The sequence below is a fragment of the Perissodus microlepis genome, chromosome 12 (genome assembly GCF_051167445.1).
Source record: "Perissodus microlepis isolate ML-2025 ecotype Zambia chromosome 12, ASM5116744v1, whole genome shotgun sequence".
NCBI classification, from domain to species: Eukaryota; Metazoa; Chordata; class Actinopteri; order Cichliformes; family Cichlidae; genus Perissodus; species Perissodus microlepis.
The window spans coordinates 30,771,677-30,794,806 of record NC_140472.1 but is presented as its reverse complement, the minus strand read 5'-3'; the positions used below and the strand labels follow the sequence as shown (position 1 = coordinate 30,794,806).

At 39.6% G+C, this 23,130-nt stretch overlaps 4 protein-coding genes and 1 pseudogene across 4 annotated transcripts; all 5 read right to left on the bottom strand.

Moving 5' to 3' along the window:
* Nucleotides 1–1,576: 1,576 nt before the first annotated feature.
* On the bottom strand, nt 1,577–4,097 carry LOC146376610 (zinc-binding protein A33-like; annotated as a pseudogene).
* Nucleotides 4,098–5,291: 1,194 nt separating this feature from the next.
* Nucleotides 5,292–8,823, bottom strand: LOC146376609 (nuclear factor 7, brain-like). The gene has a single exon (XM_084947316.1). The coding sequence runs from the start codon at nt 8,508–8,510 to the stop codon at nt 7,080–7,082; it is 1,431 nt and encodes a 476-aa protein (XP_084803442.1). The 5' UTR covers nt 8,511–8,823; the 3' UTR covers nt 5,292–7,079.
* A 7,639-nt stretch (nt 8,824–16,462) lies between these two features.
* Nucleotides 16,463–18,409, bottom strand: LOC146376608 (nuclear factor 7, brain-like). Its single transcript, XM_084947421.1, has one exon. It carries the CDS (start codon nt 18,295–18,297, stop codon nt 16,852–16,854), a length of 1,446 nt encoding a protein of 481 aa, XP_084803547.1. The 5' UTR covers nt 18,298–18,409; the 3' UTR covers nt 16,463–16,851.
* A 2,127-nt stretch (nt 18,410–20,536) lies between these two features.
* Nucleotides 20,537–22,292, bottom strand: LOC146376607 (zinc-binding protein A33-like). The gene is made up of 3 exons (XM_084946863.1): nt 22,287–22,292; nt 21,970–22,033; nt 20,537–21,015 (listed from the first exon to the last, which is right to left on the bottom strand). The coding sequence occupies exons 1-3, from the start codon at nt 22,290–22,292 to the stop codon at nt 20,537–20,539; spliced, it is 549 nt and encodes a 182-aa protein (XP_084802989.1).
* A 165-nt stretch (nt 22,293–22,457) lies between these two features.
* On the bottom strand, nt 22,458–22,976 carry LOC146376606 (E3 ubiquitin-protein ligase TRIM39-like). Its single transcript, XM_084946862.1, has one exon. It carries the CDS (start codon nt 22,974–22,976, stop codon nt 22,458–22,460), a length of 519 nt encoding a protein of 172 aa, XP_084802988.1.
* Between the last annotated feature and the right edge of the window lie 154 nt (nt 22,977–23,130).

Genomic DNA, 23,130 nt, shown 5'->3' with positions numbered 1-23,130 from the left:
GTCTCCCGGAAACAAGTCAACAAATGTCACAATAAAAGCATGCAATAAAACTGCAAGAGTACCACCCTTCACATTATTAAAAGATTAAAAATAATAAAATACAGCTACACATGCAAAATAAGACGACATTTAAAACACCACTCTTTCCCAGGATGACAAAATGATATTTACTTTAAAGGCCTGCGGTTTTAGGCTGAAGTCAGCGTTTTCTTCTCTGCACAAATGAGCAAAATTCAAATTTCAAGGGGCTCGAATTAATAAATACTGATTACCTGTCCAGTCATACACATAAACTACATGAAGTGTTGTCCTCTTAATTTGAGCATGAACTCTGCTGCCTTCCTGTCATTTAGTCAGATGAAGCATCACTGAACTCTGAACATCTGCTGTCTGCTATCTCCAGTCACTGCCTGAGCCGCACGGACATCACTGAGACGGCCTCTCTTCACAGGGTGTCTTTCCAAACTTACTCCATCATTTCTGTTCAGGTGCCTTTTTCTAGTTTCCCTTTGTCTCTTTTTATCACTTTAGATTCTTCCTCTATGTCTCTGTTTTTTCTGATTATTGTGGTGTTATTTATCAAATTATAATTCAGTATGAAATTCTGTTTTTGAAGAAATATCAGACTATAGCCAGGAGTTTATATTTTTTATTGATAGAAAACTCAAGAGATCAATAAACTCTTGATTTTGACATTTTATTATATTTGCAATACCTGCATTAAAAAAAACAAACAGGAAATCCACAGTTAACACAACAAAATCCTGAATGTGCTGATGTGTTGTTTCACATCTGGAATATGAAGTGGGAGTTTCCAGAAACAAACTGTGACAAACAACAGCTCCAACTGTACAATTTTTACAGATTTATGAAATAAATGTTGCTGTTCAGCCATCAATGTGCATCCACAGTTAGGTAACTCTGCATCCCAGTGTTACATTTATGTTGTATTAAAACAGAGACAAATAGAGATCCAGATTTTTTTTTGTATGAAGAAAACAGAAAAATATACAGAAGATTTTGAGACAGTAATCTGCACTGATGTACAGCAGAATAAATTTTGCATTAAAGTCCACAATTGGATTCGTTTTGCACAGTAACACATAGTGCGTTATTACAATAACAAGAAAAAATAACACAATTTCCCAAATGCTTTAAAACAGAGATTAGAGTCTAATAAAAAATATTTTAGTGTTCATTTTAGTGTTCTGTTAAAGCGCTGCTATAATTGGGAGACACTGACTTTGGTAAATGATATCAAAATATCATAAAATATCATCTTAGTTACAGATATTTATCTGAATCATCATATGTTTGGAAATATTTAAATGTTTAAAAATAATTTGATGAAAAAGTAAGAGATTTTAAACAGAGAGGGGCAAATACCAAAATCAAAGAAAGTGACATTGATATCAGCTTCCAGGATCATTGTTATCAATCTCATATTAAGTGGATGATATTTGAAACCAACTGTTAAATAATATTGCATAGTCTCAAAAACCACAAACTACATTCATGACTTTGTTTAATATAAAATATTATAATGTATAATAATTTTAGACCTCCAAGTTTTCAATCAAATCTCAGTCTGACAGATTTTGATATCAGATGTTTTTCGACTTCCATCCCCTCCAAAACTGAAATATGGGAAGAGTTTCTCAGTGAAAGTGTCTCTGTGGGTGCAGATCAGAGTCATGTCTTCAGGGTCATAGAAGGACACCTCCCCCCTGTCATAGTCCAGCTGGACTCTGATCCTCTGGAGACTCTTCATCAGTGTGAGAGTCTGACCGTCACGGTTAAAGTATTTTCCACTACAATACAATAAACACCAGAATCCACAGTCTGGTGAGCCAAAAGACATCCCCTTCCTGTCAAGTGACTCTTTAGCTAAACCTACAAAATAGCCAGGATGGTCTCCCACCTCCACCTCCCAGCTGTGTTTTCCTGAGCTGAAACTCTCATAACCAAAAACAGTTATGTAATAAGTGTTTCTCTCTGGATTATCAGGAAGCTGCTGTTTTGTGTCTCCAAGTCTCACACTGGTCAGATCATCAGACAAACAGAGAGAGGCATTTGCAGTGTTTGGGTCCAGAATGACAGGACTGAAGTGGACCTTCTCCTTCATCTTCTCCCACACTCTGAAGGACAGGTTGCCCAGGTGTTTGGCCACATCTATCAGTGCTCCTGAGACCAGCTGTGGATCTGACACTGAGCTCTGGGCTCTGCTCTGAGTGTCTTTATAACTGCTGAGGAATGGCACGCTGTGTTTCTGCAGCTCTTCTTCAACAGCAGAGATGCTGTCTGACAGAGAGGAGATCTGCTCCTCAATCATCTTCATCTCTCTGCTGATAGTCCTCCCCTTCTGCTCCTCTTCCTCCCTCAAAGCTGCCAGTCTGGACTCCTCTTCCTCTTTCAAGAACTGCTGGAGCTTGTTGAACTCTGCTCTGATCTGCCTCTCTGTGGACAACAGCTGCTTCTTCATGTGTTCCCTCACTTCATTGTATGTTTCCTCCACTTGTTTGTATTTGTTCCTCTTGTCCTGCAGAGACTTTAAGTCAGATTTCAGCTGCTCCTTCAGGTCACTGACTGCTTCTTCTACAGGAACCACTTTGTGACACTGGTGGTGAGGAAACTCACACACAGGACACACAGCTCTCTGCTCGTCCACACAGAACAGTTTAGATTCTTTTTGGTGTTGATTGCAAGGCATTTCCACCATCTTCTTTTCTTTTACTGTCTCGGATAATCGAGCTGTATTTATCCCATCATACTTATCAGCCACTTCATTGTGATCAAAGTTGGCCAGATGGGTAAGAGAGTGCATTTGATCTTCCATGTGGTTTGAGGGTCTCCTTTTACAAATAGGACAGATTTTTTTGACTTGTTCTCAAAATTGTTGCGGGCAGCTTGAATAGAATCTGTGGTTACAGATCAGAGACACAGCATCTTTGAAAATCTAAGAACACAAAGTGGATTAAATTGCATAAGAAAATAAGTCTTTTTCTGCATTTTCTCTGTTTTCAAATGAGAAACTCACCTAATCAAAATTCCTCACAGTTTTCCTCCTACTGTCCACCAAGTAAGTACAGACTGGTAACAGACACCAAACCCTGTAATGACTACTTGGTTTCAACAGTCTCTTCAAGTTTCATCTAAATCATTCATTGGTTGATTATTAACTGCATTGTGCTAGCTTTTACTACCCTTATGGAGAATGGGATCTGTCCCGAAACAACCATAAACTAACCTACTGACTCAAAACTCTCGAGAATCTTTTTTTGGGCATAAAATTATTACTTTTTTAGTTTAAGTTATTTGTGTTTTCCAAGCAAATGTCAAACATTTGTTTACATTATAAATCTCCCCTTTTATTTTAGATTGCAGCTCTTTCTTTGGATGTTGCTTCACAGCTTTTATTGTCCTCCTGTTGCAGCCTTGATGTCAACAGTTATTACCTTGTGTATTCTTATAGACAAAGGAGTTCTTCATACTTCCCTGTGGTTTATGATTTTATTTTATTTTTTTTGCAATAAGTCATTGTATAGGCTCAGTTCCAAAAAAGGCCAAATTTCAATGTACAAACTTTTTTTAAACTTACATTTATTTTTAAAAACAAATATTTTTATTTTTAAAACAGATTTTAAAGTTGGAGGTTTTTGCATCTTTTGCCTCCAAATATGAAAATAATGGAAGCGTTTCTTTAAATGCAGGTCTGAGCCCTGTTTTCAATTGATATTTGTCCTTTTATGTTCACAGACACATCAAACTGGAGCCAGGCTTCTCAGTTTTTTCCCATCTGACATATGAAGTGAGAGTTTAAAGAAACAGCAGCTCCAACCGAACAAATGTTTAAGGATTACTAAAGTAATGTTAGTACTGAATCGTTATAACAGACATCCATCTAGATTCTAGATGGTTAATCAGAAGAAAATCACTTATCATTAAAAAAATAAAAGATTAAAAAAAAATAAAGGTTGATTAGCTTCCACTTGGATTTAACCCCACCAGCATGGACCTCTTTGTATGGTATTTGCATATTCTCCATGTCCAGAGTCTCTCGTCCCATAACAGCTCAGATAGGCAGCAGTCCCCACCATCCGCCCACATGGATAAATGGAAGAAAACGGATGGATGTTCTGAGACTTTAAAAACCACAGAAAACAAATATTTGTGAAAGTCAGATTTTATTACATTTTTTCTAATCTGTTGGATTCCATTGCTAACTCCAGTATTAGTACTCATTAACTGATTACACTTAAATGTAACCTGATGCCTTTCAGTGCATGTGTGGCTGAAGAGCCCTAATTTTTTAAATTATTATTAGAAAACTGATATAGAGCTTGAGCACTGTTCATCAGATACATTACATTTCCATGTTTGTTTCCACCAACTCTAGATTTGCCCAGAATTTTTAAAGAGAAACACAAAAACATCATAAAAACATTTATTGACTGAGAAAATCAGCGATCACTGATTCTCTTTTTTCAAATGAAACCTTGCCTTGAACTCTCTGCCAAGGAAGCACAGTTCAGTAACAGATGCCACGCCCTGCATTGGTTTCAAAATACTCTACTTGATACTCAGATTTCATGTGGATTTTTTTTCAGTTAGTTATTAACTGGATTCTGCTGTCTTATATTACCTTTAGGCAGAACAGGATGCAGCTGAAACATGTATCATGGACTTCAAACCCTGGAGATTTTGCTTGACTATCATTTGATCAAATTATTTTTACTTCATAAGCCATTTGTGTTTTTCAAGCTCACTGTCAAACATGAGCTTCATTTATGTCATAAATCTCCCCTTTGACTTTGGTTTATGGTTCTTTCTTTGGACTTTGCTTCACAGCTTTTATTGTCCTCCTGCAGCTTTGATCTCAAAATGTATTACATTGTGTATTGTAAGAGAACCAGGGATTTCTCATGTACTTCACTGTGGTTTATGACTTTATTTTGATTCATTTTTTACAATGAATGTTTGTATGGTGGTGGCGATTTTACTACATTGCTGTTTGTTCATGTCTGTACAGTAGTACAGAAATGTAGTAGCAGCTTAATAACCTCCTGACTGAAATGTGAGGAGTAAATGCTAAAATCCCCCAAACAATCTCAAGCGCTTTTTTTTAGTATATGCAGGACTATATTGTGAAAATCAGTACAAATATTGTTTACATTAAAGACTTTTAGTTGAAATTCATTTTGTGGATCTATTTTACAAATTTGGAGAATGAAAAAAATACATTAAATATTTAGCATCTCATTTTATTCTTTGTGGTTATGAGGATCATTATTTTGCATGCTGTTCTATGGGTTTCTTATGTACATAGCTGAGAGGAGATGAGACACATTCGCTGCTGTTTCACTGACCCTGCATGTTAATGCTGTGCAACATGTAACTGCACAATAACTTTGGTGTCAGATCAAACAGACAAGCCAGTCAGTCAAGTTTTTTTAAGCTTGGAATAAAACAAAACAGCTTCCATTCAGATGAAATATCACAAATACCTTTAATGAATCCCACAAAACAAAAAAGATTTTGATTGTACTAACAAAACCAAATAAATATATACAGAATGCAGTACAGCCAGTACTGATATACGTATTAAACAGACAACAGACGAATTAGTATTTGGTCCATTTACACAGTAGCACATTATATTGTATTTAAAATTGTAAAAATTTATTTTCCCTAACTGAATGATTTGACAGTGAGCTCTGAATAACTAACCTGACCAAAACATCAGCAGCAAAAGTCCAAAGCTCCAGGGCTACAACAGTTAACTCACCTAAAAGCTGTCTTGAAATGAGCCCCCCATTATGTTACAGCTGGCTTGAAATTGAATTGAACTAAATTATTTTAATTTAGCCACATTGGAGGATTTTTGTGCATGAATGATCTGTTTAAGGTCATCACAAACCAGCTCAATCTGATTTATTTCTGCACTCTGACTAGGATACTCCAAAACCTTCCTTTTATTCACTTATTCATTTATTATTTGCATCATTTAAAGGTGGACTTGCTTGTTTTGTATCCTTCTGCATAATCCAAGTGAATTTAAATTTCAGAGCACTGATGGCCGGACATTTTCCTTCGGGATTCTGAATTTCCAGGATTTAAATAGTAGATAGCTAAATTCATGGTTTCACTAATTACAGCAAGTTGTCCAGATCCTGAAGCAGAAAAGTACCCTCTATCCCTCTATGACTCTTAATATGATATATGTTTTACGAAATGCTGTTAATTTTATGGCAGATACAAAGGAATGTGAACCTTCCAAGAAGTTCAACTTTTATCTCATCAGTCAACAGAATTTTTTCTTAAAAACACACAGCAAGATGTATTTTGGGAAATGTGAGATGAGCTTTTGTGTTTGTTTTGGTCAGCAGTAGTTTTCACTTTGGAAGTCTCCTATAGATGCCAATTTTTAACCCAGTCTCTTTCTTATTGTTGAATCATGAACTCTGATATTAACTGGGGTAAGTGGAGTCTGCAATTCTTTGTTCTGGATTCTTTTGTGATCTCCTGGAGTAATTTTGGTAGGCTGGCCACGACTGGGAAAGTTCACCACTGTTGTAGGTTTTCTCCATTTGTGGATATTGGCTCACAGCGTGGTTCACTGGGGTCCCAAGGTCTCATAATTGGCTTTAGAACTCCTTCCAGACTGACAGATGTCAGTGAGTTTGTTTCTCATCTCTTCTTGAGGGTCTTTATATTTTGGCATGAAGTTTAATGAACCATTAAATCACTGTTAATGGTTGGTTCATTCTTCATAATAGATTGCATGTATTTTAATCAAAAGTATCAATAAATGTTAAATGTCAGAAACAAAACAAAGTAAGATGAAGGTTTTCAACAGCTTTCTTCTTCATGAAACCAATTTGCTTGAACTTGGTATTTCCCTTCTTGGATAAAGAAGAATTACATTCATGATTTGTGGCATTATTCCATCCTTTTTGAAAATCTTGTTTACATTTTAAAAATAAATCAAACTAACATTTACCAACAGTTTACAAAATAAACAGATATAATAATCACCACAAATTAAATATCAAACCAAAACAGAAACACTCCCCTCAACTTTACAATGAAATGTTAGTTGGACAAATTTTGATATCAGAGGTTTTGGCATCTCCTTTTTCCCCCACATTAAAATACGGGAAGAGTTTCTCAGTGAAAGTGTCTCTGTGAGTGCAGATGTGAGTCATGTCTTCAGGGTCATAGAAGGACACCTCCCCCCTGTCATAGTCCAGCTGGACTCTGATCCTCTGGAGACTCTTCTTCACTTGTAGAGGCTGACCATCACCATTAGTGTATTCTCCACTGTGATGTGTTAAACACCAGAATCCACATGTTGGTGAAACAGATGGCTCATTTTTGTCAACTGACTCTTTAACTATACCCACAATCCACAAAGGATGGTCTCCCACCTCCACGTCCCAGCTGTGTTTCCCTGAGCTGAAGTCCTCAGATCCAAAAACAGTATGATACTTTGTGTATCTCTCTGGATTATTAGGAAGATGCTGCTTTGTGTCTCGACGTCTCACACTGGTCAGATCATCAGACAGATAGAGACGGGGGTGTGCAGTGTTTGGGTCCAGAATGACAGGACTGAAGTGGACCTTCTCCTTCATCTTCTCCCACACTCTGAAGGACAGGTTGCCCAGGTGTTTGGCCACATCTATCAGTGCTGCTGAGACCAGCTGTGGATCTGACACTGAGCTCTGGGCTCTGGCTCTGCTCTGAGTGTCTTTATAACTGCTGAGGAATGGCACGCTGTGTTTCTGCAACTCTTCTTCAACAGCAGAGATGCTGTCTGACAGAGAGGAGATCTGCTCCTCAATCATCTTCATCTCTCTGCTGATAGTCCTCCCCTTCTGCTCCTCTTCCTCCCTCAGAGCTGCCAGTCTGGACTCCTCTTCCTCTTTCAGGAACTGCTGGAGCTTGTTGAACTCTGCTCTGATCTGCCTCTCTGTGGACAACAGCTGCTTCTTCATGTGTTCCCTCATTTCATTGTATGTTTCCTCCACTTGTTTGTATTTGTTCCTCTTGTCCTGCAGAGACTTTAAGTCAGATTTCAGCTGCTCCTTCAGGTCACTGACTGCTTCTTCTACAGGAACCACTTTGTGAGTCTGGTGGAGAGAAAACTCACACACAGGACACACAGCTCTGTCTTCATCCTCACAGTACCAGTAAGGGACGTCTGGATGTTTATCACACACCACCTCCTCCTTCTCTTCCTCCTTTTCTTTTTCTGTCTCAGGTGAGCTCTCACTCTGCCTCTTAGCAAAGAAGTCAGCAAGTTCTTTGAGAGAAAAATTAATTGATGTTTGATCCTTTGAAGATTTTGTTTTACAAATGGGACAGTTTGTGTTTGTAGTTTGTTCCCAGAATTTCTGCAGGCAGCTTGAACAGAAGCTGTGGCCGCAGCTCAGAGACACAGGATCTCTGAAAGTCTCTGAACACACGTGGCAGCTCAGGAAATTTTCTACGATTGCAAGTTTCTCAGTCATTTCCACTGATTTTCAGATATTTTAGTTTAGTTTATAGGTGAACTCACCAAAACAAAGTCCTTTTCAGTTATAATCCACTCACTGTCAGTTCGTCAGTTCAGATCCCAGCATACAAACGTATCTGCGTTGTGATAAAGAAGTAAGTTTCATTTTCTCTGTAATGGGTGGAACTGATAGTAATGAATCTATCATTTGACTCAGTCCCCACTAGATGTTGCTATTTCTGTGTTATAGATGTCGAAGGAAAATTTCATGCTAAAGAAGAACCATGTGAAATTGAGGTGAAATTTTAAGTGTGACTATATAAATTATGCTACAATTTTGGCTAAACTGATATATATTTAAGAATTTTTAGCTCCTATTCTCAGAGGTCCATTGTTTTTCTGTTAATTGCTTGTAAACCAAAAATCAAACAAACAACAACAAATCATATGAATTACATCTTCTTTTTCATGCATAATGTGTCTCTGTTTTAAAAATATATTTAAAAAATAACATTGAATCTACTCATGTAATGTGTTAGAAAACCTTTTTTTCTTTCATGTAACATGTATCTTTAAATTATTTCGATGTTCCTTTAGTTTACATGAGTCTGACCCATGAATTAATCATAACTGGTGGTGTAAGAAAAAAAGAAGCATGAGCATCATAAAATCCTAGTAAATCACAGCATTCACCACCTCTTTGACAGATTTTTGACATCAGAGGTTTTCACATCACTAACCTGAGTTCTTCTACTCTTTTTTTCAGCTTCAGATGGTCACCGTCTGTAAGACCTACTTTATCAGAGGCACTTCAACGAGTGAATGAGCTTCAGCAAGGGTGCAGCTACTCAAAGGGATGGTGAGTCTTTGTGTCAGTGAGTCATCTACTAATCAGAGAGTCAGCAGTTCAATCCTGTCTCCTCCTCCTGCAAGATACTGAACCCTGATTTTACCCTGATGACTGTGTGTGCGCGTGTGTGTGTGTGTGTGTGTGTGTGTGTGTGTGTGTGTGCATGTTAGGATAAATGTGTATAGGCATAGAGTGTGAATGGGTAAGTGAGGCTTGTAGTAAAAAATACTTAAAATGTGAAAATATAATACAAAAGTACCATGTAAGTACCAGTCCATTTACAAAATAAAGCACAATCACACACTGGTGGCAGATTGATGGTTCGAATGTAGCTTCTTGATGCATGCTCAATCATTCAGATAAGTAAATCTCCAAAAGTTGATTCTGTTCATCTGGACGTAGCGTTTTCAGTGGGAGAAACATTTCGTCACTCATCCAAGTGACTTCTTCAGTCTCAGCTGACTGCAGGTTTCCCCAATCTTATAAACAGTACATTTGCATAATGACTGAAACCAGCCCACTGAAGGAACAGTGGGCTGGGAGGTCAGTTCCTTCATCATAATGCACCTTTAAGACCGATTGTCTGTATGATCAACTCAGTCACCTATAACATCTCTAAGTTTCTTGCTTCGAACCTCGACCGGCTGGTGGGCAGCTCTGAACACCACATCCAGAACACCCTGGATTTTGTTGAGATGGTGAGAGATATCATTATGGAGGCAGATGAAACCATGGTCTCATACGACGTTACATTTCTCTTCACTTGCATCCCAGTCACAGAAGCGTTGGAGGTAGTTCGTAAGAGATTACAGGATTACCCCAACCTCAGCTGCAGGACCACTCTCAGCATCGACCAAGTGTCTTTGCTTTTGGAACTGTGTCTTCATTCCACCTATTTCACATACACGGGTCAGTTCTACAGGTAGAAACATGGGTGTGCCATGGGCTCCCCAGTTTCACCCATCGTGGCCAATTTGTACATGAAAGAAGTGGAAAAGAGGGCTTTGCTATCCTACCCTGGAACTCCACCAAGTCATTGGTTCAGGTATGTGGATGACACGAGGGTGAAAATCAAATCTCAGGACGTACCGCACTTCACGGATCACATTAACTCGATGGACCGACACATCAAATTCACCAGGGAGGATATGAATAGTGGCAGGTTAGCCTTCTTAGACTGTGAGATTTCCATCAGTAATGGGGGACATCTAAAAGCTGATGTGCACTGCAAACCTACGCATACAGATCAGTCTTTAAGGTTTGACTCTCATCATCCACTGGAGCACAAACTGGGTGTTATCAGGATGCTACAACAAGAGTGAGCACCATCCCCACAGAGACAGCGGCCAGGGAAGCAGAAGAACATCACATCAAGAAGGCCCTGAGTAAATGTGGTTATCCCAGCTGCAATTTTTGTCAAAGCTGGGAAGGCGCCTAAAGAAAGCTCCAGCCGATCCAGGAGAGACGGACAACCGCTGCCCAAGGGAAAACCTGTAGTGATCCCGTATGTGTCAGAAGTATCGGAACAGTTGAAATGCATTTTTTCTAAACACCGCATCTCTGTGGCTTTTGAACCCCAAAACACGCTGTGCCAAAAACTGGTCCACCCCTCTCGTCCACCCCAGTAACATAACGCTGATAAGTGCCAGGAGGATTGCCAGGATTTATACATCGGGGAACCAAACAACCTCTGGCGAAGCGGATGGCACAACACAGAAGAGCTACCTCGTCAGGCCAGGAGTCTATTTACACATACAGGCCAGTGGACACTCTTTCAATGATGAGGATGTACACATCCTGGACAGGGAGGAACGCTGGTTTGAGCGTGGAGTCAAGGAGGCCATTTACATGAAAAGGGAAAGACCATCTCTGAATCGAGGAGGGGGCCTAAGGGTACATCTTTCACCATCTTACAATGCTGTGATTGCAGCCATTCCCCAACTCTCTGTGAATGGTACTCATGGCCATTGATCAGTGGTCTTTGATCAGTGGTTGTTAATCAATGGTCATGAGATTTTGCATAATTATGATGAAGGAACTGACCTCCCAGCCCATTGTTCCTTCAGTGGGCTGGTTTCAGTCATTATGCAAATGTACTGCTTATAAGATTGGGGAAACCTGCAGTCAGCTGAGACAGAAGAAGTCCCTTGGGTGAGTGAGGAAACCTTTCTCCCACTGAAAACACTACGTTCAGATGAACAGAATCAACTTTTGGAGATACTAATGTAGCTACACAATAACTTAAGTGTCAAATCAAACAGACAGTCCACTCAGAGACATCAGCAGTTCATCGGTGTAAAGAAGAACCAGTTTCCATTCAGATTATTGATCAGGGCTGCACAGTTAGGACTGAAATGGCACTGATGTCATTTAAAATAATAAATCAGGAATCTACATGATTGATTGGCTGGTTTTTTTTTTTGATAGATTGGCTCATTTTTCCTAACAAACTGCAGCCATCACAATAGGAAATAATCATGTGCGACCATGCAGCTGCACTGCTTTTTAAAGTTGAGCTGCATGTGAGGATAGAGAGAACAGACACAGAAACCACATCCTCAAGAATGAACAATTAATTGACCTTCCCATAGAGATTAATTCTTTTCTATTCTATTCTATTCTATTCTATTCTATTCTATTCTATTCTACATCAGTGACCTGCATGTAAGGGAAAGATGTGTCCGGGAGAGAAGCCAGCACCACTGAGTCAGATCAAAAATGATCACAATCAAATTATCCCCCCTGTGCCTTAAACTTATGTCCTGTTTCTACACAAACTGATCTGCTGCTCAGTGTCCATCGCTCCCTCCTTTTAAATCCTGTTTATCAGTTTGAATTCAGATGTGTCAGTGAACACAATCTAAATAAATCTAAATAAAACCAGGTTGAAGGCTTTTTACTAAAAATGTAAATAATTAATTGTTGTCTGAAAGTAATATTGAAGGGTATATGGATTCCCAAGAGCTGGAGTGGGGAACCTTTTTTCTTTGCCAAGGTCTTTAATCTTGAAAACTGCATGACACACTGGCAGACAGAAAAGACCATTCGGTGAAAATATCAATTCTGGGGATCTGGAACACAGAAAGTAGAATATCTAAACAAATGGAACCAGCTAACCTCAAACACCGGTTATTCTTTGCGTATCTTCTGTGTTTTTCACCACTGGTTTGTACACACGTACAGAAAGACATTACTATGACATCCACTTCAAATTGGCCTACACAATGATGCTATGATACATGATATAGACACACAATTCTAATCTGATATGACATTCTTAGCAAATTTAAAGCAAATAGAACAAAGCACAAATGTATTCAATTTGATCTTTTTTGTTATTAATTTTTTATTTCCTTTTGTTTAGTGGTTTGGTGCTGTTTCTCAACTCAAAATGTCCTGTTGTAATTGGACATTTTGAGTTAAGAAACAGCACCAAACCCCAACAACACTTCCCTCATGGTGCTTTATATTGTAAGGTCAAGACCCTACAATAATGCACAAAAACTCTAACCCCCTAGAGCAAGCACTTTGGCGACAGTGGGAAGGAAAAAGTCACTTTTAAAAGAGAGAAACCTCCAGCAGAACCAGGCTCTGGGATGGGGTGGCCATCTGCCTCGGCCAGTTGGTGATGAGGGAAGGAAGTTGGGAAGAGAAGAGTGGTTATTTTTTAACCACTCTGGTTTTAAAATTGAATTTAGATTGCCCAATGTAAATGCATATTTTAAGCCAGTTTCAGAGCTTTGTCACGTAATCACATGCACGTTTCAGTTCAATTTTAGCATGCACATGAGAAAGCCCTAAGGATGACATTTTGGCTCCTCAGTTTGGCATGTGTTTTGAAGGTTTTGACGATTGCTTCGTCAACCACTGGGTTGTTTGACTTCATTAAGAAGACTGGAGAAGGCCACCTGTCATGGAGTTCGTTGTACACCATCAGGCTGAGCTGTTCAATGTTCTCTAAGGACATTTTGTAGGTTTTGGACAAGATTTTGCCTGATGAGGTTTTCAGTGAGACTCAAAATGTTCAGTGTTTTCATTATAACATCTTCAGTGAGTTTTGTAAATCCTCCATGCAACAATAATTATTAAAAAGACTCAAATTGCTTTCAAATACAGCAGGTGTCCAAAAAAAGGAGAAAAAAACGTTATTTTTAGTGTTTCAGCCACTGAAACAACCAAAAGATGAACTAGTCAAATTGTTATTTAAATGGTTTTTGATCAGTTTTAGTCGCTCCAAATCACAGTGACTAACAGAAAAGTTTCAGATCAGGCTTCTCAGATTTCTGCCTGCAGGCCTGTAGTGACGGCTCTTGACCTTAAATGACAAGAAATGAACACATGACTGTTCTGTGTTTCAGTCATCAGCAGTTCATGTTGTACATTTCATTTACTCCAAGAGATATTTTAGTGTTTTCTCACATAGAAAGAAGTTGATGGAATTGATCAAAGATTAAAAGATGAAACAAATACATTCACAATAATTTACACAAAAATTTTAAATAAACCAAAGGAAAGAAATTCACTGAGATCTCACTGAACTACAATGAAAAGTTCTAAAAGTCTAAAACATGTTATTATCAGTTGTTTTGGCATCTCCTGCTTTTTCAATATTACACGTATCTCAGTGAAAGTGTCTCTGTGAGTGCAGATGTGAGTCATGTCTTCAGGGTCATAGAAGGACACCTCCCCCCTGTCATAGTTCAGCTGGACTCTGATCCTCTGGAGACTCTTCTTCACTGTCACAGTCTGACCAACAACATCAGGGCTGCACAGTGGGGACTAAAATGGCACTGATGCCTCTAATAAATTATCATTCTGTTCAGTTTCAGTTTTATTTGTCATATGCAAGTTAGCACAGGGTCAACATTGCAATGAAATGTGTTTGACGAGCAGCAGTCACTCAGCAGCATGGTGCGGTAGAAGAAAATATATATAAAAAAAATAGAAAAATAGTAAAGAGCAAAATATTAGAGAGACGTGGTAAAAGAGAAAAGATCACTAAATATATGTATCTATAAATATAAATATATGTACACTAGTGATTAAATAAGAAAATCTTGAAAAGAAATATGACCGAGGGGGGACAGATGGGATATTGCACAGGAATGAGCAGCAGAAAATTACAGTATTGCACTTTTTCAATATAAATATCAATAACAATAAAGTGGAGTGACCAGTGCAGATTAAACAGAGTACTTGTGAAGCTGCAAGGTAGCTTCTGAGTGCGTCCTGTGGACTGTGTTGTGTGTGTTTAAGTGTTGTGGTTGAGGTGTCGTATGGCTTGGTGGTAAAAACTGTTTTTAAGTCTTGTAGTCCGAGCAGACAGACTCCTGTAACATCTGCCAGATGGTAGCAAGGAAAACAGCTGATGTGCTGGGTGGCTGTGGTCCTTGATGATGCTGTGTGCTTTACGGAGGCATCGCTGAAGATAAATGTCCTGAATGGCAGGAAGCCTCATGCCAGTGATGTGCTCTGCTGCCTTCACCACCCTCTGTAGTGATTTACGGCTGCTGGCAGAGCAGCTTCCATACCAAACTGTAATGCAGCTCATCAGCAAGCTCTCGATTGCACACCTGTAGAAATTTGAGGTGATGTTGGCATTCATGCCAAACTTCCTCAGCCTCCTCAGGAAATAAAGCCGCTGGCGAGCTTTCCTGATAGCAGTGTCTGTGTGAAGGGTCCAGAAGAAGTCCTCGGTGATGTTGACTCCAAGAAATTTGAAGCTGCCTTTCGACCTTGACACCGTTGATGTGGATGGGCTGGTGTTCCCTGACTGGTCGTTTCCGGTAGTCCACTATCATTTCTCTAGTTTTGCTGATGTTGAGAGTCAGGTTATTTTCCTGACACCACTCGTACAGCGCCATCACCTCCTCTCTATAGGCCGTCTCATCATTGCCTGTGATGAGGCCTATGATGGTTGTGTCATCCGCAAACTTGATGATGTTGGACTTGTGTTTGGCAACACAGTCGTGTGTGAACAGGGAATATAGGAGGTGGCTAAGCACACAACCCTGTGGCGTACCTGTGTTTAGGATGAGTGGTGAGGAGGTGTGCTTACCAACTCTCGCCACCTGGGGCCTGTTTGTGAGGAAGTTTAGAATCCATCTGCAGATTGGTGTTCCCAGCCCAAGGTCGACGAGCTTCGTGGCAAGTTTTGAGGGGATGATGGTGTTAATTCTGTATGAATTATCAACGATTAATCAATAAACACAGGTTTTTTGTGCAGCCCTACACATAAACTACATGAAGTTTCCTCCTCTTACTTTCCCTTTTGTCTCTTATTGCCACTTTGGATTTCTTCTGTATAATAATATTAATCCTTAAATTCTCTGATTCTTCAGATTTTTGCTTTATTCTCTTAGGTGATGCATGTGTTTCTCTAACTTCAACAAGATGTGTTAATGTGTTACCAGGACCGTTTGAATACAGTAAGAATTAAACAATAAAAATTAAGAGATCAAATTTCCTTTGATGTTTATACACAAAACGCAGCCAGACTTTGGTATTTTTATTGACAGAAAATAATCCAGGAAATCAGTGAACTCGTGTTTCCAACATTTTCATCATATTTGCTCTACAGGTGAAAAACAGGAAATCCACAGTTAACAAGACCAAATGCTGAATGTGCTGATGTGATCTGGAATATGAAGTGAGAGTTCACAGAAACACACTGGAACAAACAGCAGCTCCAACTGTACAAATGTTCAACAATTATGAAATAAATGTTTCGGGTCAGTCAGTAGCAAAGAAAACAGTGTCTGTATCTGACAAAGCAATTTATACAGAACTTAGGAACAATCTAAAAAACAAAGAATGAGCTTTAGTTTGTATGAATACAACTGAATAAATGTCAGACAGTCAACATTATTCTACAATGACACATTTTAAAGACAAACATGGCTGAATTATTATGACAACCTACACAGTTTGGTTTATTTTGCAACATAATGGAGAACATGCTATAAGAAACACATTTAAATGAAACAAATCACTTAAATTCATTAATGATTGTTAAGTATCAAAAGACGACATTTGGATTATTTATGAGTCAAGTCTATTTATCATTTTGAAATCATTAAAATACAAATTGTCACAATGCTGTTATGAACTGTGATGGATCTAAATAACTGATGAAGGAAAGGAAAGTGACATTTATCAGTGCTTGTTCATCAATGTCACATCAATTTTGCACTGTTTAAATGTTTCAAACCAGTTTCATGAACACCCAATGACTTTAAAATCGCTGTATATTTAGAAAAAAGAAAATCAACAAAAAAATGAACAAGTAAATAAAAAGTTTTAAACACCTTCAACCTGAATTTGCAACAAGACAACACAAAAATGACATTTATTATTCAGTTTTGCTCATTGTGTTTTGAAAATTGCTTCGGGTGCTACATTTTCTCTCTGCAAATTTATTGCATAAAAATTACAACAGGAGTTGCCTAAATTGAAAAAACAAACAAACAAAAACAAACAACCAAGAAGTAAAAACAAAACAAAAAGTTCACAGAGACCTCGTTGCAGTTTTCAGAGAAATCTCAGTCTGACAGATTTTGATATCAGAGGTTTTGGCGTCTCCTGCTTCTCCAATACCAAAAAATGGGAAGAGTTTCTCAGTGAAAGTGTCTCTTTGGGTGCAGATCAGAGTCATGTCTTCAGGGTCATAGAAGGACACCTCCCCCCCGTCATAGTCCAGCTGGACTCTAATCCTCTGGAGACTCTTCTTCACTGTCACAGTCTGACCATCACCATTAGTGTATTCTCCACTGTTATGCCATAAACACCAGAATCCACATGTTGGTGATGCAAAACACTCTCCCTTCCTGTCAACTGACTCTTTAATTAAACCTACAACCCAGCCAGGGTGGTCTCCCACCTCCACCTCCCAGCTGTGTTTCCCTGAGCTGAAGCCCTCAGAGCCAAAAATATTGGCATACTTTGTGTTTCTCTCTGGATTATCAGGAAGCTGCTGCTTTGTGTCTCCATGTCTCACACTGGTCAGATCATCAGACAGATAGAGCCAGCGACTTGCAGTGTTTGGGTCCAGAATGACAGGACTGAAGTGGACCTTCTCCTTCATCTTCTCCCACACTCTGAAGGACAGGTTGCCCAGGTGTTTGGCCACATCTATCAGTGCTCCTGAGACCAGCTGTGGATCTGACACTGAGCTCTGGGCTCTGCTCTGAGTGTCTTTATAACTGCTGAGGAATGGCACGCTGTGTTTCTGCAGCTCTTCTTCAACAGCAGAGATGCTGTCTGACAGAGAGGAGATCTGCTCCTCAATCATCTTCATCTCTCTGCTGATAGTCCTCCCCTTCTGCTCCTCTTCCTCCCTCAGAGCTGCCAGTCTGGACTCCTCTTCCTCTTTCAGGAACTGCTGGAGCTTCTTGAACTCTGCTCTGATCTGCCTCTCTGTGGACAACAGCTGCTTCTTCATGTGTTCCCTCATTTCATTGTATGTTTCCTCCACTTGTTTGTATTTGTTCCTCTTGTCCTGCAGAGACTCTAAGTCAGATTTCAGCTGCTCCTTCAGGTCACTGACTGCTTCTTCTACAGGAACCACTTTGTGACTCTGGTGGAGAGAAAACTCACACACAGGACACACAGCTCTGTCTTCATCCTCACAGTACCAGTAAGGGACGTCTGGATGTTTATCACACACCACCTCCTCCTTCTCTTCCTCCTTTTCTTTTTCTGTCTCAGGTGAGCTCTCACTCTGCCTCTTAGCAAAGGAGTCAGCAAGTTCTTTGAGAGCAACATTTATAGATGGTTCCTCCCTTGAAGATTTTCTTTTACAAATGGGACAGTTTGTGTTTGTAGTTTGTTCCCAGAATTTCTGCAGGCAGCTTGAACAGAAGCTGTGGCTGCAGCTCAGAGACACAGGATCTCTGAAAGTCTCTGAACACACGTGGCAGCTCAAGTAACCTTCTAAAAGCAATTTCTCAGCCATCCCTAATAATTTTCAGATTATTTAAAGGACAAGACTCACCGAAATACAGTCACTCTGACTTTTAAACAAAATTGTATTCGTCAGTACAGATCCCAACCTTTACTGTAATGCATTCCCGGGTGATCGTGAAAGTAAGTCTTTAGGTTTCATTTACTCTCTTGTGGGTGGAGCTGATATCAATGACCCCGCCATTTCACTCTGTCACCACTAGATGGCGCAGTTTTTCTGAGTGTTAAAGAAATACTGCATCAGACATGCTCATGCCTGTCTGTGTCTGTGAACTTGTGCAGAAATACTGTTCAGTTGTGCTGCTGTTTTAAAGGCAGGTTAGACACTGAGCAGGTCAACAATCTGTGGCAGAGTTAAAAAAGTAGAGACAGACAGACAATTTTGGATCATGAGTTAACCCAACCTGCGTGTGTTTGAACTGTGGGAGGAAGCCAGATTACTCAGACTGAACCCACAGAGACAGAGGAAGAACATCTAAACTCTGCAGAGAAAACCCCCACCCTGAATTTAAACCCAGGAACATGTTGTTGTGAGGTGACAGGACTCACCACTGCATCACTCTTCACTAGGATTAATCTGAAAATGTTCTAAACAACATGCAGTGGTAGGTAAACTCTAAAGAGTGCGGTGACGTTATTATTATTATTTTTTTTTTTTTGCCAAACCAGCATTTTATCCAAATAAAGGTTTAAAGACCAATAATTTATTATTTGGGAAAGATGCATCACTTACCACTTTAATATCTCATTCTCTGTTCTGAGAATATATTAAATAACTGAGACTGAAACTGATCACATAATTTTTAAGAGACTTTATTCCAACTAAACTCTGTTTCGCAGTTCATGGTGTGTTTTGTTTCCCTTTTAATTAGAAATCATTAATAAGAGTAACATCTCTTCTTGTCATGACGTCTCTCCTGCTGCCCAGGACCTAATGAATCAGTCACCAGGGATGCCTCAGTCTACCCTGTAACAGTACAAATCGCATCATAGAACATGAGCATGTGCTGCCTACACTGCCACTGGGAAACTATGATCTCCAGCAGGCCTGGGAATCAATAACCTGGTCCACTCACTCACTGACTCACTCAGTAGCTTGCAAGTATAATTCAAAGTAATATCTTTAAACTGGACTTACTGTCCAGTACAACCTTCAGGTAACATGAAAATATTATGTTTAAATTTTCTGTCAAAGACATTTATCTATACAATATAGAATAGAAGGTCCGGTGATGACGTAACTGCCTTCGTCACCTGGATATCTGGGAAGGTGAACCAGTCCTTTCACTTGTGACACCACCATGAAACTGCAGTTTCTTTTTACATGTCTAATCCTTGTAGCCGATTTAGATACCAACAAGTCAGATGAGGCATCACTGAGATGAGCTGGAGACACTGTAAACATCTGCCATCTTCTTTCTCTAGCCAGTGACAACACTGAGTCAGCTTCTCTTCTTAGGGTGTCTTTCACTCTTTCCCCCACTGCCTCTGTTTCCAATCTTAGTGCATAATTTCTCTGCAGTTGGCTCTTTCTACTTTCCCTTTGTCTCTTTTTTTCATTGTGGTGGGGCCTGATCTGCAGTGCCGCTGCAGGTGAGGCGGACACATCAAAGCGGCATCCACAATCACGCCTCTCCGGCATAAAACAATGAACTGAGTCCAGAGTGAATGTTGTTGTTGTGTTCGTGTGGCTGGCAGCAGGGAAGCTGCAGCTGCGGGGTGTTGTGACAGCAACCGTGCAATAAAAGTGGTTAAAGATGCTGAAAAGCATAAGTGTGTCATCGGGTCTGTCGTGGGTCGTTTACAGTCATGTTTGGTTTCTTCTCTATGATATTATTAATGTTATACGTCTCACTCTGTGGATTTTTGCCCACATGTAACTTCCAGAAAATATGTCAGTATTAATAGAAAATAGAAAATTCTTCTGAGTTTACAGACACATAAAAGAGCAGCCAGGCTTTGATATTTTGATTGAGAGAAAACTCAGGATTTTGTCACAGTCACTGTGATCATCCTGATCAAATATAATAGTGCTCTTTATTATTTTCTAAGATTTTTGTAAAAATAAATATTTGAAAAATCATCGACAAAAACAACAATATATATTTTAGCATTAAAATATCATTTCAGTTAAAGAGGATGTTTACTTTCATGAATGAACCATTACAGAAACATAATCTTACACAGGTGGTGCTCTTTTTTTTTTCTTTTTTCTCACATTCACCTCATTTTCAAAGAAATCTCATCGGACACATTTTGATATCAGAGGTTTTGGCGTCTCCTGCTTCTCCAATACCCAAATATGGGAAGAGTTTCTCAGTGAAAGTGTCTCTGTGAGTGTAGATCAGAGTCATGTCTTCAGGGGACATCTCCCCCCTGTCATAGTCCAGCTGGACTATCCAGTCACGATGGTCTCCCACCTCCCAGCTATGTTTCCCTGAACTGAAACCCTCAGAGACAAAAATAGTGATATAATTAGTGTTTCTCTCTGGATTATCAGGAAGCTGCTGCCATGTGTCTCCATATTTCACACTGGTCAGATCATCAGACAGATAGAGACGGGGGCTTGCAGTGTTTGGGTCCAGAATGACAGGACTGAAGTGGACCTTCTCCTTCATCTTCTCCCACACTCTGAAGGACAGGTTGCCCAGGTGTTTGGCCACATCTATCAGTGCTCCTGAGACCAGCTGTGGATCTGACACTGAGCTCTCTTAGCAAAGGAGTCAGCAAGTTCTTTGAGAGAATCGTTTATAGATGCTTCATCCTTTGAAGATTTTCTTTTACAAATGGGACAGATTTTGTTTTTAGTTTGTTCCCAGAATTTCTGCAGGCAGCTTGAACAGAAGTTGTGGCCGCAGCTCAGAGACACAGGATCTCTGAAAGTCTCTGAACACACATGGCAGCTCAGGAAATTTTCCAAAAGAGCTCTTTCAGCCATCCGTGATAATATCAGATAACTTAAAGGACAAGACTCACCGAAATACAGTTCCTTTGACTTTTGAGCTAATTTGTATTCTTCAGTACAGATCCTAAGCTTTAGTGTAATGGCGTTCCTGTCAGATCGACAAAGTGAATCTTTAGGTTTCATTTACTCTGTTATGGGTGGAGCTGATATCAATGACCCTGCCATTTCACTCTGTCACCACTAGGTGGTGCAGTTACTCACAGTGTTAAAGAAATACTGCATAGACATGCTGTGTCTGTGAAGTTGCGCAGAAATACTGGTCATTTACGCTGCTGTTTTAAAGGCAGGGTATACACTGAGCAGGTCAACAATCTGTGGCAGGGCTAACATATAGAGACAATTAGCTAATTTAGGATAATCAGCTAACCTAACTTGCGTGTGTTTGAACTGTGGGAGGAAGCCAGATTCCTCAGATTGAACCCGCAGAGACACAGGAAGAACATCTAACCTCTGCAGAGAAAATCCCCACCCTGAATTTAAACCCAGGACCATCTTGCTGTGAGGTGTGTCATGTTCAGAATTGTCAGAAACATCTGTTGTTTAAATGATTAAATTTTTTTTGGCAGTTGAAATTACAAGTTACCGCGCTGGACCGTGGTGTGAAACAACAGTCTGCCTCACACTAAGGTTATCAATGAAACGGGCTGTACAGCTTTTGTACTTTGACAATAACAAACGATTATTATCTTCTCCCAGCACCCCTCTTGATGGCTCCCTTCCAATCCACTCCGTTCAGTCCAACCTTGCCTTGTATCTGCTCCTCCTGGAATCAGAAAGACAGAGAAGAAAGAGAAAGACAGAAGAAAAAATAACCCTACGTAGCCTTGATTATCTAATATTGTCTAATATTGTCCCTCAGCTGATTTTAAGCTGATTTTAAGACCCAGTTCAGGACATCTTGTTTGGACTGTTTGGACTTCCTGACCCAGAGAGACTTATTGTAACCATATTGTAACCATTATCAGCAAAAAAAGGACCCTCAAGCGCTCTACGTCCACTCTTCAATGTTTCAGCACAGGCATAGTGCCGGACAAAGCTTATGGCCCTCAAAACACAGAGAGCCAACTCATTCATGAGCACGTTTGCATTGTGTATAAATAGAATAATTAAAACAGCTTTATCAAATAATTAAAAAAAAAAAAATCAAGGATTTTCAACCCTAACAGGTGACAGGACTCACCACTGCATCACTCTTCACTCATTTCATTGTATGTTTTCTCCACTTGTTTGTATTTGTTCCTCTTGTCCTGCAGAGACTTTAAGTCAGATTTCAGCTGCTCCTTCAGGTCACTGACTGCTTCTTCTACAGGAACCACTTTGTGACTCTGGTGGAGAGAAAACTCACACACAGGACACACAGCTCTGTCTTCATCCTCACAGTACCAGTAAGGGACGTCTGGATGTTTATCACACACCACCTCCTCCTTCTCTTCCTCCTTTTCTTTTAGTGACTCACGTGGGCTCTCACTCTGCCTCTTAGCAAAGGAGTCATCGAGTTCTTTGAGAGAAACGTTTATTGATTGTTCATCCTTTAAAGATTTTCTTTTACAAATGGGACAGTTTTTGTTTGTAATTTGTTCCCAGAATTTCTGCAGGCAGCTTGAACAGAAGCTGTGGTTGCAGCTCAGAGACACAGGATCTCTGAAAGTCTCTGAACACACGTGGCAGCTCAGGAAATTTTCAACGATTGCAAGTTTCTCAGTCATTTCCACTGATTTTCAGATATTTTAGTTTAATTTATAGGAGAACTCACCAAAACAAAGTCCTTTTCAGTTATAATCCACTCACTGTCAGTTTGTCAGTTCAGATCCCAGCATACAAACGTATCTGCACTGTGATAAAGAAGTAAGTTTTATTTTC

Bases quoted from the DNA above. Each gene is read 5' to 3' on its own strand.
- LOC146376609 (XM_084947316.1), bottom strand. From the start codon at position 8,510: ATGACTGAGAAACTTGCAATCGTAGAAAATTTCCTGAGCTGCCACGTG.
- LOC146376608 (XM_084947421.1), bottom strand. From the start codon at position 18,297: ATGGCTGAGAAATTGCTTTTAGAAGGTTACTTGAGCTGCCACGTGTGT.
- LOC146376607 (XM_084946863.1), bottom strand. The intron at 21,016-21,969 runs GTGCTGGGAGAA...TCCTTTGCTAAG, and splicing joins GAAGGGAGCCATCAAGAGGG to AGAGCTCAGTGTCAGATCCA.
- LOC146376606 (XM_084946862.1), bottom strand. From the start codon at position 22,976: ATGACTGAGAAACTTGCAATCGTTGAAAATTTCCTGAGCTGCCACGTG.